General features: G+C 42.3%; 1 protein-coding gene across 16 annotated transcripts in view; it reads right to left on the bottom strand.

Annotated features, from left to right (window-relative positions):
* LOC128733175 (protein lap4-like) overlaps positions 1–12,707 on the bottom strand; it is a 218,248-nt gene that overhangs the window by 29,009 nt on the left and 176,532 nt on the right. For 15 of the 16 annotated variants that reach the window (XM_053826831.1, XM_053826830.1, XM_053826839.1 and 12 more), the window contains one exon: positions 7,917–9,341. The exons of the other annotated variant lie outside the window; for it this stretch is intronic. In XM_053826831.1, coding sequence (XP_053682806.1) covers positions 7,917–9,341 — 1,425 coding nt within the window. The remainder of the gene's footprint in view (positions 1–7,916; positions 9,342–12,707) is intronic. 16 annotated transcript variants of the gene reach the window in all.

Below are 12,707 nucleotides of genomic sequence, written 5' to 3'. Positions count from 1 at the left end.
AGTTTTTCGGTGTAATTGGTGGTTCGGGAGGTCCTAATTATAATTAAAAATTATGGCAAAGCTAACTTTCTTGTTTCATCAACTTAATCAATTTTGATTTTTCACGAAAGTTGTCATTCTAACGAATGAGCTTATATAGAAGCATATTTTTCTTAAATCATCAATTATGTATCAATTATGTGGCTGGATGAACCTGGAAAGTTTCGATATGAGACCAAAACTGTATTGGGTCGTTCAATGGCAAGTGAAACTCCAAATCACAGTCTCTCGGTTGGTATCCGAGTGTTTTGGCAATTGAACTATTGCATCGATTGCTTTCGTGTCTCGCTCGTTGGCATCGATTGCTTTCGTGCCTCGCTCGTTGCATTTTTCCAACAACGGTTATTTTTGAAGGTCACTTCTCGTACATTGGAGTCGAGAGTCGAGAGATCGGTTGCCTAGAAACATCGCGCGTTATTTCCAATGTATGATTATCGAAAATCAAACGCTTGATCAAACGCTTCACGTTTGAATTTCTAACTTAGGGTGCATCAGTTTATATAAATTTTATAGTTTTGCTGGTTTGCTCAACCAATCAATTACAGTTATATCATATTTTGGAGCTTGCTGACTGATGTAGGACTGCTACTGAAGGCACAATACGCCCCGTCGTATGACTTTACTACAGAGTTACCCAATATTTTCTTGTTTCTTGGCTTCCAGGCTACGGGAAACGACTTGCGAATTTTTTCGACGTTTCGGCTTTGTTTTGGTTGGCTTTTTTAGGTATTAAGATTTTCAATAGAGGTGAGATATTTGTTTTTTGGAAAAACTACAAAAAATATTGGAAAACATTTAGAGTTTGTCCCCCTTCGAGCTGACAGTAAACAAGCTCGAAAGTGTTATGAACTCGATTTACAAAACAACGTTATATTTAATTTGTTTTTTTTACCTCAGGGTTTATACTAAATTTAATTTTAACTTTGGAAATGCATAAAAAAAGTTATTAACAGTGTCTAATACAGGCATAGCCAGCTTCATGATACGCTGGAATATTCCACAAATTTTCAAGTCCTTCGAATATCAAATGACTTTTACTGTTGAGCTATTAGCACAGCATAGCATAGATTGACCGCCCGTGAGTTCCTCGTGATTGATTCAGATCAGCTGAAATTGCACAAAGAACCATCAGATTGATTCTTGGGAGTAGCAGATCATTTTCAGTGTGTATTTTCTGCTGATATAATTTTTTGTGATGATCAATAGCAAAGTTGGCCATGTCCAATGCAGGTCAATTTTGGGGGGAAAGAAATGTTAGTCCGACACTTGCTGCTACTAGAAACCGAGGAATCGTCTGCATCATCCACAAGTGTCACGGGAAGGAGTTGATGTTAGTGGAAGAGAATGAATTTGGGTCCACCGTATCCACCGCGCATAGGCAGCTCGGTATGGGAAAGCAGAGAGATCGGACGCTTGTGCGTTTTCGTGAGACGCAGAATCGAAAGATCAGTAGTTTTCGCTGTGATTTAAAATACGCGAGTGCCTTTAGTTGGAATTCGTGTACCCAAGAGTGATTAACGATGAGTTTATACTCCGCGGATCGGAATGAGTGATGTTTTGGGCTAATTGTGATGTGATGAAAAGTGCGATTCCAAAGCAAGCTATTTCAGCTTTTTCCTTTGTCGGTTATGCATGTCTGTGTATTCAAGCAATGACATTGCCCGCTCAGTTATGTGCGTCTTTACAGAGCGCAATAAAATTTCCGTTTCGGCAATTCGTGTAATAATGTGTTTCGAATGCAAAGTGCATAAGTGTTAGTGAAGCAGTTGGGGCTTGTTAATTTTTTTTTGCTAGCACATAGTTTCGTGCTTTCCGTGTGTGCATGTCGCTGTGCTACTTCACTTGCCGTTGAAGCCGCTGACGAATAAACCGGATCATCGCCGTTCGTCTTTTCGTGTTTTCGCTTGCTAGTGGTGGGAATAACAGATCATTATGCAGTTAGTGTGTACGGGTACCAAGACGGGTACCATGCTCCGCATGTGTATGGTCTGATGTGTAGTGTAGAGTGGACAGAGGACGTTCCGATCCGACGAGTGCTTAGATAAGTAGTGGTTGGACTGTTTGTTTTTTAGGTTAAAGACTGATGTGTGGCGATGATTTTCTTGTGTGCTGTCCGTTTTAAACCTTACACAGGGTGGCCACAGAACTTCTTGAAAAAAAATCCCGACTTTTTCCCGATATTTTCCCGATCGGAACTTCCTTCATTTTTCCGTTATAAAATAAAGGTAACATATGCTGTGTATATTGCAGTTTGCAGAGCAGAGCTCAAGGATCGAAACTATCACTTTACTGTGAGTCTACGGAGTGCACTCGTCGATTCCTCCACGAAACAGAAGTGGAAGTTCAAACAATGTAGTAGCCGAAAATCAGGTATCTTTATGGACAGCCTGGGCACGACTGGCTCTCAAGCCCACTAAATGTGCATTTAAATTAGTTTAAGAGTGCAGCACAACAGGGAACTTTCCCGCCAAAACAAAGTTTCATTATTCAGGGTGCCTGGACACTACGGAAACGAGAGTAATAAGCTTGACAGCCTAGCGAAACAAGGATCAGCTCAGACAGCAGTCCGTCAATGATACGCCAACCTGGGGAGGGCTGTTAAGAAGTCTTGTAAGCAGGACTAGAGAGCCAGGGTCAAATATCTAGCTGATGAATGACGACGTTACTTTTTACACCCTTCCGCTAGTGGCAAATTTTCGCAGGCTTCTGTCGTGCTCTGCAAAATATCTCAATTCTCGGCGTTTTCCTGGCAAAACACAGAAAACGAATCGATTTGCTCTCTCACAGTCGAATGTTACCTTCGTCGAGTTTTGTTTTGCTTTTGCAATGCTTTGCTCTGCCGGCGAGTGAGCATCAGTTTGGTGTCATCTTTCTTTTTCTGCCGGAGCGCTACCGAATGCATGCTCTCAAGGTCACGGGACAAATCGTTCCAGTCCATATAATTACCTAACGCATATTCTCTTTGGGACACGGAGCGAATAGCCTCGTGTCTCCAGCGTGCGAAGATAATACTAGCTCAGCGTGCGAAGATAATACTAGCACTGCTAGTCATTGTCCGCCTTCTGCGCAAGATGAGTGGTCGTAAGAGTAAACAGTATTTAGGCATCGTTCGAAGGGAGAGGAAACGGTTGAACAGAAAACGAAAGCAATTTGATCGTTGTGAGAAGCAGATTACTCTGCCTCTGTATGCACAAGATGAGCAAAATGAAGCCTGGGCAAACCCATCTTTGTTAGCTCAGATGATGCATCAGCTTTTTAGCAATATGTTAGCAATAAGGAAACTGCAACTTTTCCGATGGACTGGATGCAGGGCATATTGGTCAAAGTCCCTAAGAAACTAACTGAATGCGGTAACTGGCGTGGCATCACGTTGCTTTGCATTACTCTCAAAGTACTCTGTAAGGTAATCCTCAACCGGATCCGAGAGAAAATCGACGCCGCTCTCCGGCAATAGCAAACTAGATTCCCTGCCAATCGATATAATACGACTTTCCGTATTATGTTGGAGCAAGTCATCGAAATTCTGACCTGTTTTCTTCTGGTACTTGTTGATTTCGAGAAAGCATTCGACCGAAACATGAAAACACCTGGGGCGTACTAAGGCGTAGATGAGTTCCTGATAAAGTAGTCTATCTCATTGTTTTAGTGCAAATTACTGCACGATGGCCTCCTGTCGGTCCCTATATGTGCTACTGCAGGAGTGACATAAGGCTACATATATACTGTCACCGCAACTGCTCCTCGTTGTGATGGACCAGATTTTAATTGGAACCATTGATAGTGAACCAGACCGAAGATTACCCTGGGGTCTTTTCACTTTCCGCCCAGTTAGCTTCGAGGTACGATGCTGGTTTAACAAGCCAGTCGTCGTATGTTCGAATCTCGGCTAGGCGGTGCTTGCTAGATAGAGTCAGTAGGATTGTTACACTGGCCCGCTGCGAAATCTGTTGATAAAGAAGAATAATGTCTAAAGACGGTTTAAGCCCAAGACTTTGCTATTGCTTTGCTTTTGACTTTGGCCGACGACATTCTCTTGCTCTGCTGATGACAATATGATGTGCAGAGCAACCTTGATAACAACTCCAAGATAGTAGGTCTCATATTCAACGTCGCGTCGACCAAGTCAGTGAGATTAAACATTATTAATCCATCCAATTTCAAAGTTAGATCAGGATGGCCAGGGATTTGGGACTATGGAATTTGGGAATTGGGGCTCGACACACAAATCAGATTACCGTACCGATCCTAATACGAATTTTCAATTGAAACGTGAAATTCGTTCGATTGCATGCTAGACGTGGTCCGTGTCGGTGGAGGCAACTGCAGGTCTTCGTTCTGCATCATTCAGGATTCGTGGTCTCACACTTGGATTTCCAATTAGGAACCTTATCGTCAATATCGCCACATAGAAACAGTGATTCGGAAGCGTAAGTGGAGAAGGATCTGATATATTTTGAGAAGAGGGGCGAACGAAATCGGCAGGAAGACACTCAACAGGAGAGCAGAGGAAGCAGATCCAGAAGCTACTGACGGCGTGGTCTTGCTAACTGTATTCAGATTATTATTGGAACCTCACCTGGCGACATGTGGCAGATGGCAGAAAACCATGGCAGATAACCGTCCACCAACCAGACTTGATACCTTTGTTCTGCCGAACCACAAACCAACGGACATGAACACATCAGTAATTAAGTCATCAGCAACAAGATAAAAACGGGGAATATTACAATAATTCAAAATATTGGACGCAGTGGATCAGCTCCGCAACAGAAGAAGAAAGCTCTATTTATTACTAATCGTCTCCTCCCAGTTGGTCTCGTGGTACGATACTGATCAAATAAGCCAGTCGTCGTATGATCGAACCTATCAATTTTGCTACACACTAACAGTTGACCACAAAGCATATCAAACACAACATTAGGAGGCCAAGTCACTGACGAACTGACATGACACTGGCATTTCACTAATCACACATAAGATCAAGCAAACGATCACTTGCTTGTAGCCAGGTGGGCACAGTTGGTGTACTTTGCACGTTTGCTTTTTGCTACCCGTTTTTTGATTTCAAACATCTCTCGTAAAAAAATCTACAGATCAAAGCTGACTACTTTAAGGTAAAAATATAAAGCGCTTAACTTATACAAATTGTTATTCAGTAAAAATTGTTATACGTGCGGAAAGAAGTATTAAAATTTTTTAATAACCAAGAGGCCAACTGAAAAGAGACGGTTAGCAAAAAATGGAGCTCTCTTCTTCTGTTGCTGAACTGAACCACTGCGTCCAGTATTTTTAAATATTGTAATATTCCCCGTTTTTATCTTGTTGCTGATGACTTAATTTCTGATGTGTTCATCCGTTGGCTTGTTGTTCAGCAGAACAAAGGGATCAAGTCCAGCGACGTTCCTTGAAACCAACTGGAAGGCTGTACCCTCCACACACCACTATTACGAAAAAGCTGATACAGAGAGTGCCATACGCTCACAGTTACAGACGGTTTTCAGTTTGTCTTTGCAGGTGGAGAAAATTCCTGGTACGAAGATTTCGTTTGAGGTCTAAAGATTCATGTGTTTCAGAATTGTAGGGGTGTCGACATGTCTCCCAGATTCTATCAAGGTGTTCAACTTGAACATCTTTACGTAAATTAATGAATTCCCGATTTATAGCAATTTTCACCAAATTCCCGACTTTTTCCCGCATTTTGCCCGACAGGTTCCAATTCCCGACTTTTTCCCGCATTTCCCGCTTTTCCCGAGTCTGTGGCCACCCTGCTTACACAGTCGCAGATTAATGGCCTATCGGGTGGCTGACTCGGTTAATAATACAGTGTACAGTTTATACAATTGGATGCACTTTTAAAATATAGTTTAATAATTAGTAGATGACTGCAATACATAAACAAGTGTAGAATCATTGCCACTATAATAGATATTCTTTACTTATATTATATATGCATATTACTCATTATTTATTACATTTACGTATACATCATTAAAAGGGAGGGGAGGGAGCATCAGGGTACCAAATGAATCGAAGACTGTAACCAGCCCAAGTCATATAAGGTCGGAGAGGATTTTGACGCGCCCTTCTAGCACACAAATCATCACGCAAGATAAGTTTGCACGGCGAAGTTATGTATCTAGAAACCGGAGGTCTATGCTGGAAGGAATGTCTTATATTCCCGTGGAATCATATAAGCGACATTGCTTATAGATCCACCCAACCCCTTTTGGTCCTTCACGAACAGCATTGACATGAAAGTTGCTGGGTAGATAAATTCGATTCTGCAGTAATTCTACTTGCATACAATGGGAAACCCTTGAGGTGATGGTGGCTACCCCCATACATACATACATACATACCGTATCCACCGCGCATAGGATTTGAGGACACCGTGTTTGGTTACGAGGCCATCACGAAACAGGTAATCAGTTTACCGGCAACGAAGATTTTGTGCAATCAACTTATACGACCCGTTCGAAATCATTAAATACCGATGGACCGATTTGTTGCTATGCGTGAAGGCCGTCCTGAGACAAACGTGTCTAGTTCGCCATCGAAAATCCCGATTTTATAAAAAATCGAAAAATGAAATTTTTCCTAGTTTTTATAAAATTAATCTAATGGTAGTGGTACCACATAAAAACTTAATTCTTACAATCAAATGAAAGCTGTTAAACTATCCAGCTTTTTACGAGTCATGGTGGCAGACGTGTTCGTAATATTTGAACGGCATTTTTGACATTTCAGTAATACATCTCAAAAAGCTGGATAACGTTGGAAGCCGCGGAACGAGCCAAGCCATAACGGGATTCGTACCAAACTTCTCCCCCAACCCCAGTAGATCGCAGATTTTTTGACGATTTTGCGCCTTATTTTCTCGGTTACCGCTTGAAAGTTTTAATCTGACTTTTATGAACCGAAACCAATCAGTTTTGTACTTTTTCTATGTTCCTTGCATAGAGAACGAAAACCGACTAAACTCAAATATGTTCATATTGTTATTTATTAACATTATCTGTCTGTTTTATATAGTACAATTTCAGCTGAAACTAAAAAAAACAGAAAAAATAAGGATACTAACATATTGAGCTGTCTTATCAGAACCATGAAATTTTCGCACTCCTTTCCAAATTAATCGTAGAAAATTAGGAGGAGCGTGTCATAACCTTCCGGAAGCGCAGTTTAATCCCATCTTCAATCCGCTCGTCACGTTGCATCAAAACTTGCCTGTTCAAGCTAGTACCGATTGTTTTTTTTAAATTCAAATTTTAGTTACACCCAATCACAACTAATTAAAAGGCAGTACTGCCAAACGATTTAGTCGTTGAATGCTGTTGTTGTTCACTACTACTAGAACTAGCGAAGCTAGTCCCGTTCCCATTACTATGGTGGTGGTTACTAACATGGTGCTCCCATTGTTGTCGCTGTTGTTCTTGCTGCTGATAGTACCCAACATGATGATGATGATGATGACCTTGTTGTTGATGAACAAAATGATCGTTTTCTAAACTACTAGCACTATCATTGTTATTGTTACTGCTACTGATGTTTGCAGATGGTGATGTGTAATTGTTATTATTGTGGTGACTATTGCTACTGACACTAAAAGTACTGGAATGAAGAGGACGATGCGACGACGACGGCGGTTGAGGACCGCCTATTGGTGGTGTTGCAAGCAGAACCGTCGTCATCGGTAATTGTGGCTGCTGTTGGGAAACCGACGACACCGGCATGAAGTGCGCTTGTGGTGGTGGCGGTGGTAGTGCTTGTGCGTAGTAACCGGTCGTTGAACCATGAACCGACGAAATGTACTGCGGTGGTAACGAGGAAGGTGGTGGTGGTGGTGGTGGTGGTGATTGTGGATGATGGTCACTCACCATATAACTGTAGCCATACGGATGCTGATGCTGATGGTGATGAGGTTGTTGTTGCTGTTGATAATGGTGATAGTGAGGTCCGGCTTGCGTGTACGTGTAAACCGTGTGCTGAGGAGTCGGCAGTTTCGTGTAGTGAACGGGGAGCACCTGAATCGGTGGGTAGATTTGAGGAGTCGATCCGGACCAGTGCTGCATCATTGGTGCTGGCACAGGTGAGGGTGAGTGGTGCTGCGGCGGTTCCTGGTCGTAACCCGCATCCAGGAACGGGTTTGTTTGCGTTCGAGAAAGCATTTCGTTGCGGATTCGATTCTCCTCCAGCAGCACCTGGCGATGGGTTTCCTCTGGCACCAGCGTATTTTGCTTGAAATTTTCGTGAATAAATTCTGCCCTCTTTTTCGACGGCAGAACGTCGAATTTGGCCGCTATCAGTTCAATCTTTTCGTAGCTCGGCAAACGTTCCATGCTGCGGCTGGTTAAGTTTTGCGTCGAACTACTCCGCACCTCGCGGATCGTATTCGTTCGGACGTCGTGTTCATACTCAACGAAGTCGCCCTGACCCAGCTCGTCCTGCATGTTCCGAATGCCTACGTTTGGCACAATCTCCGCCTTCTTCAGTTCCCGCGACAAAGGCCGGTTCGTCTTCGGAGGTGACGTCCTCCGTGGCACAAACTCTTCCTCTTTATAAACATCAACCTCACCCCGTAAAAAGTCCTTCCTGAATGGATTCTCCATCTCAATTTCACTTCCCTCCTGACTATCGAACTCCTCCTCACTCAACGATTCCTCCTCTTCCTCCTCACTGACAAGAACATCATCCACGATTTCACTTCGCACGTACCGGGCATCTTCCGGGGTCGTACTGCGACTGCGACTGCTCGAAGCGGTCGGACTTCCACTTCGGAGAATTCCCTTCAACTGGTGCTGATTATTATTGGCATCCCGTTCGAAAGTACCCGTCGTCGCAAACCGTCGGTGCTCCTCGCCCGCACCCGATTCGTCCAGATCGAAGCTGACCGATTTGCGATGGTGGCTGCTGCTGCCGCTGACGGTGGAAGTCGGCGTTACCGACCGGGCGGCCGGCGTTACCGACCGGGCGGCCGGCGTTGGTTGGCGCCGCTCGGGCGTTGGTTCTTTCTTCGCTGGATCGCTAAACATAGACCGTTCGTACGAGCTCGGTGCGTACACTGGAATGTAGCTCTTTGTTCCGGGCAGCGGCTCCGGCGACACTGAGCTCGAGGTGATTGTGGTGGTGACGTTGCTGTTGTTGTTGTTAGTATTGGCAGAAGAGGTGGTGGTAGAACTAGTGGTAGTGGTGGTAGTAGCAACAGTAGTAGTAGTAGTACTAGTGGAGGAGGTTATTGAGGTTTTGGAAGGATCATTATTTGCATGCAACAACGGCCGTATATTTCCATATCGGCGATCAACCTACGGTTTTTTGGAGCGTACGGGTTTTGGTGGGGAACGAAAAAAGAAAGAGAAAAACATTGGTTCTGTATGTGATACTTTGACTTTTCTTAGCAAGACTGAGCGAAGGAAGCGTAAAATGGAGGTAGAGAAAATCGGAACAATTCTACTCTAGCACAAAGAGAAATGGATGGCCTTCGAGCGCTAAAACAGAAAGTTGATGATGTTACTTTCGAGCGAGCAGAAATGTGCACTGATGAGAAAACGATTACGAACAGAAAACAAATACGGAACAGTTTTTTTGTCCATCACATATGAGCTTACACGTACGACGTTAACACAAACATTGAGCCTTAAATAAGAAGTGATGTTAAATGAGATACTAATCTCATCTATTTTTAATCACAATGTAACAACTTAGACATGAACAGGAATGCAAAAATACACACAATTACCATAAATTTCGTACAAACTTTAAAAACGTTGAATTAAATTCTTGACCAATAGATTTCAATTAGAAGCAACATATCAAACCGTTAGAAAACAATAAGTACCACAAAGTGGTGAAAACGGTTAACTGGGGAAACCTTAACGCGCTCTATCACGAACCACAAATCAATCAAATACGACAATTGATAGCAAAGTTTACTAAAACCCTTCTCCGGGATAAAGAAGTATCATGTCAGTTTATCAAGATTTATGGTTTCGTGGCTGCTATTTGATTTATAATTGTAATTAGCAATTTAATGTTCTCGATCGATATCGGAATAGAAGAGAAATAATGGCAACTTACTATAAAACCAGAACTCGGTCGTGAGAAAAAAATTGCATTAAGCGGAAAATTCCATAAACAAACCAAAGGTGCCCCCATGGGAAACCCTCTGCTTCTCCTTTTTTACGCAAGAAGCTTTCCATGGCAAACATCTATACCTAATCTAATCTAATCTCACACTAATGCAGCCAATTCACGGCAAACATCTGTCTATACCTATAAAGAAGGATTTCTGTCTGTCTGTCTGTCCGTATGTTCCTTATAGAATCGAAAACTACTGAACCAATCGGCATGAAAGTATGCATGTAGAGGTTTTTCGGGGCCAGGAAAGGTTTTAGTGATGGTTAGAAACCCCTCCCCCCGTTAAGAGGGGGGCTCCCATACAAATGAAACACAAATTTCTGCATAACTCGACAGCTAATCAAGCCAATAGAACAAAATTTGGCATGTGGGTGTTTACGGTGACAAGAATTTATTCTATGGTAAATTGAGACCCCTCCCCTCTTTATAAGGGGAATTATAATTCCTCTCCTCTTTAAAAGGGGGGGGGGGCTTCCATACAAATTTCCTCATAACTCGAGAACTAATTAAGCAAATGGAACCAAATTTGGCATGTGAAGGTTTTCGAAGGCAAGAATATTTTCTATAGTAAATTAGGACCCTTCCCCACTTTAAGAGGGGGGGGGGGGCTCCTGTACCAAAGAAACACAATTTTCCTCATAACTCGAGAAGTAATTAAGCAAATGGAACTAAACTTGGCATGTGGGTGTTTTTGGAGACAAAAATTTTTTCTATGATGAATTGGGACCCCTCCCCGTTTTAGGAGGGGGGGATCCTATACACATGAATTACAAATTTCCTCATAACTGAAGAACTAATCAAGCAAATGGAACAAAATTTGGCATGTGAAAGTTTTCGAGGGCAAGAATATTTTCTATGGTGAATAAGGACCCCTCCCCACTTCAAGAGGGGGGGCTCCTATACAAACGAAATACAAATTTCCTCATAACTCGAGAACTAATCAAGCAAATAGAACAAAATTTGGCACGTGGGTGTTTTTGGAGACAAAATTTTTTTCTATGATGAATTGGGACCCCTCCCCACTTTAGGAAGGGGGGCTCCTATACAAATGAAATGCAAATTTCCTCATAACTCGAGAATTAATCAAGCAAATGGAACCAAATTTGGCATGTGAAAGTTTTCTAGGGCATGAATATTTTCTATGGTGAATTAGGATCCCTCCCAACTTTAAGAGGGGGGGCTCCTATACAAACGAAATACAAATTTCCTCATAACTCGAGAACTAATCAAGCAAATGGAACCAAATTTGGCACGTGGGTGATTTTGGAGACAAAAATATTTTCTATGGTGAATTGAGACCCCTCCCAACTTTAAGAGGGGGTGCTTCTACACAAATGAAATACAAATTTCCTCATAATTCGAGAACTAATCAAGCAAATGGAACCATATTTGGCATGTGGGTGTTTTTGGAGGCAACTATTTTTTCTATGATGAATTGGGACCCCTCCACACTTTAGGAAGGGGGGCTCCTATACAAATGAAATGCAAATTTCCTCATAACTCGAGAATTAATCAAGCAAATGGAACCAAATTTGGCATGTGAAAGTTTTCTAGGGCATGAATATTTTCTATGGTGAATTAGGATCCCTCCCCACTTTAAGAGGGGGGGCTCCTATACAAACGAAATACAAATTTCCTCATAACTCGAGAACTAATCAAGCAAATGGAACCAAACTTGACACGTGGGTGTTTTTGGACATAAAATTTTCTTCTATGATGAACTCGGACCCCTCCTCACTTCAGGACGGGGGGCTCCTATACAAATAAAATACAAATTTCCTCATAACTCGAGAGCTAATCAAACAAATGAAACCAAATTTGGCATGTGAAAGTTTTCGAGGGCAAAAATATTTTCTATGGTGAATTAGGATCCCTCCCAACTTTAAGAGGGGGGGCTCCTATACAAACGAAATACAAATTTCCTCATAACTCGAGAACTAATCAAGCAAATGGAACCAAATTTGGCACGTGGGTGATTTTGGAGACAAAAATATTTTCTATGGTGAATTGGGACCCCTCCCAACTTTAAGAGGGGGTGCTTCTACACAAATGAAATACAAATTTCCTCATAATTCGAGAACTAATCAAGCAAATGGAACCATATTTGGCATGTGGGTGTTTTTGGAGGCAACCATTTTTTTTATGATGAATTGGGACCCCTCCCCACTTTAGGAAGGGGGGCTCCTATACAAATGAAATGCAAATTTCCTCATAACTCGAGAATTAATCAAGCAAATGGAACCAAATTTGGCATGTGAAAGTTTTCTAGGGCATGAATATTTTCTATGGTGAATTAGGATCCCTCCCCACTTTAAGAGGGGGGGCTCCTATACAAACGAAATACAAATTTCCTCATAACTCGAGAACTAATCAAGCAAATGGAACCAAATTTGGCACGTGGGTGATTTTGGAGACAAAAATATTTTCTATGGTGAATAAGGACTCCTCCCCACTTCAAGAGGGGGGCTCCTATACAAACGAAATACAAATTTCCTCATAACTCGAGAACTAATCTAGCAAATGGAACAAAATTT

This window comes from Sabethes cyaneus, chromosome 1 (genome assembly GCF_943734655.1).
Source record: "Sabethes cyaneus chromosome 1, idSabCyanKW18_F2, whole genome shotgun sequence".
Lineage (NCBI taxonomy): Eukaryota > Metazoa > Arthropoda > Insecta > Diptera > Culicidae > Sabethes > Sabethes cyaneus.
Note: the sequence above shows the minus strand (reverse complement) of the source record. Positions and strands in the feature narration are given on the sequence as shown.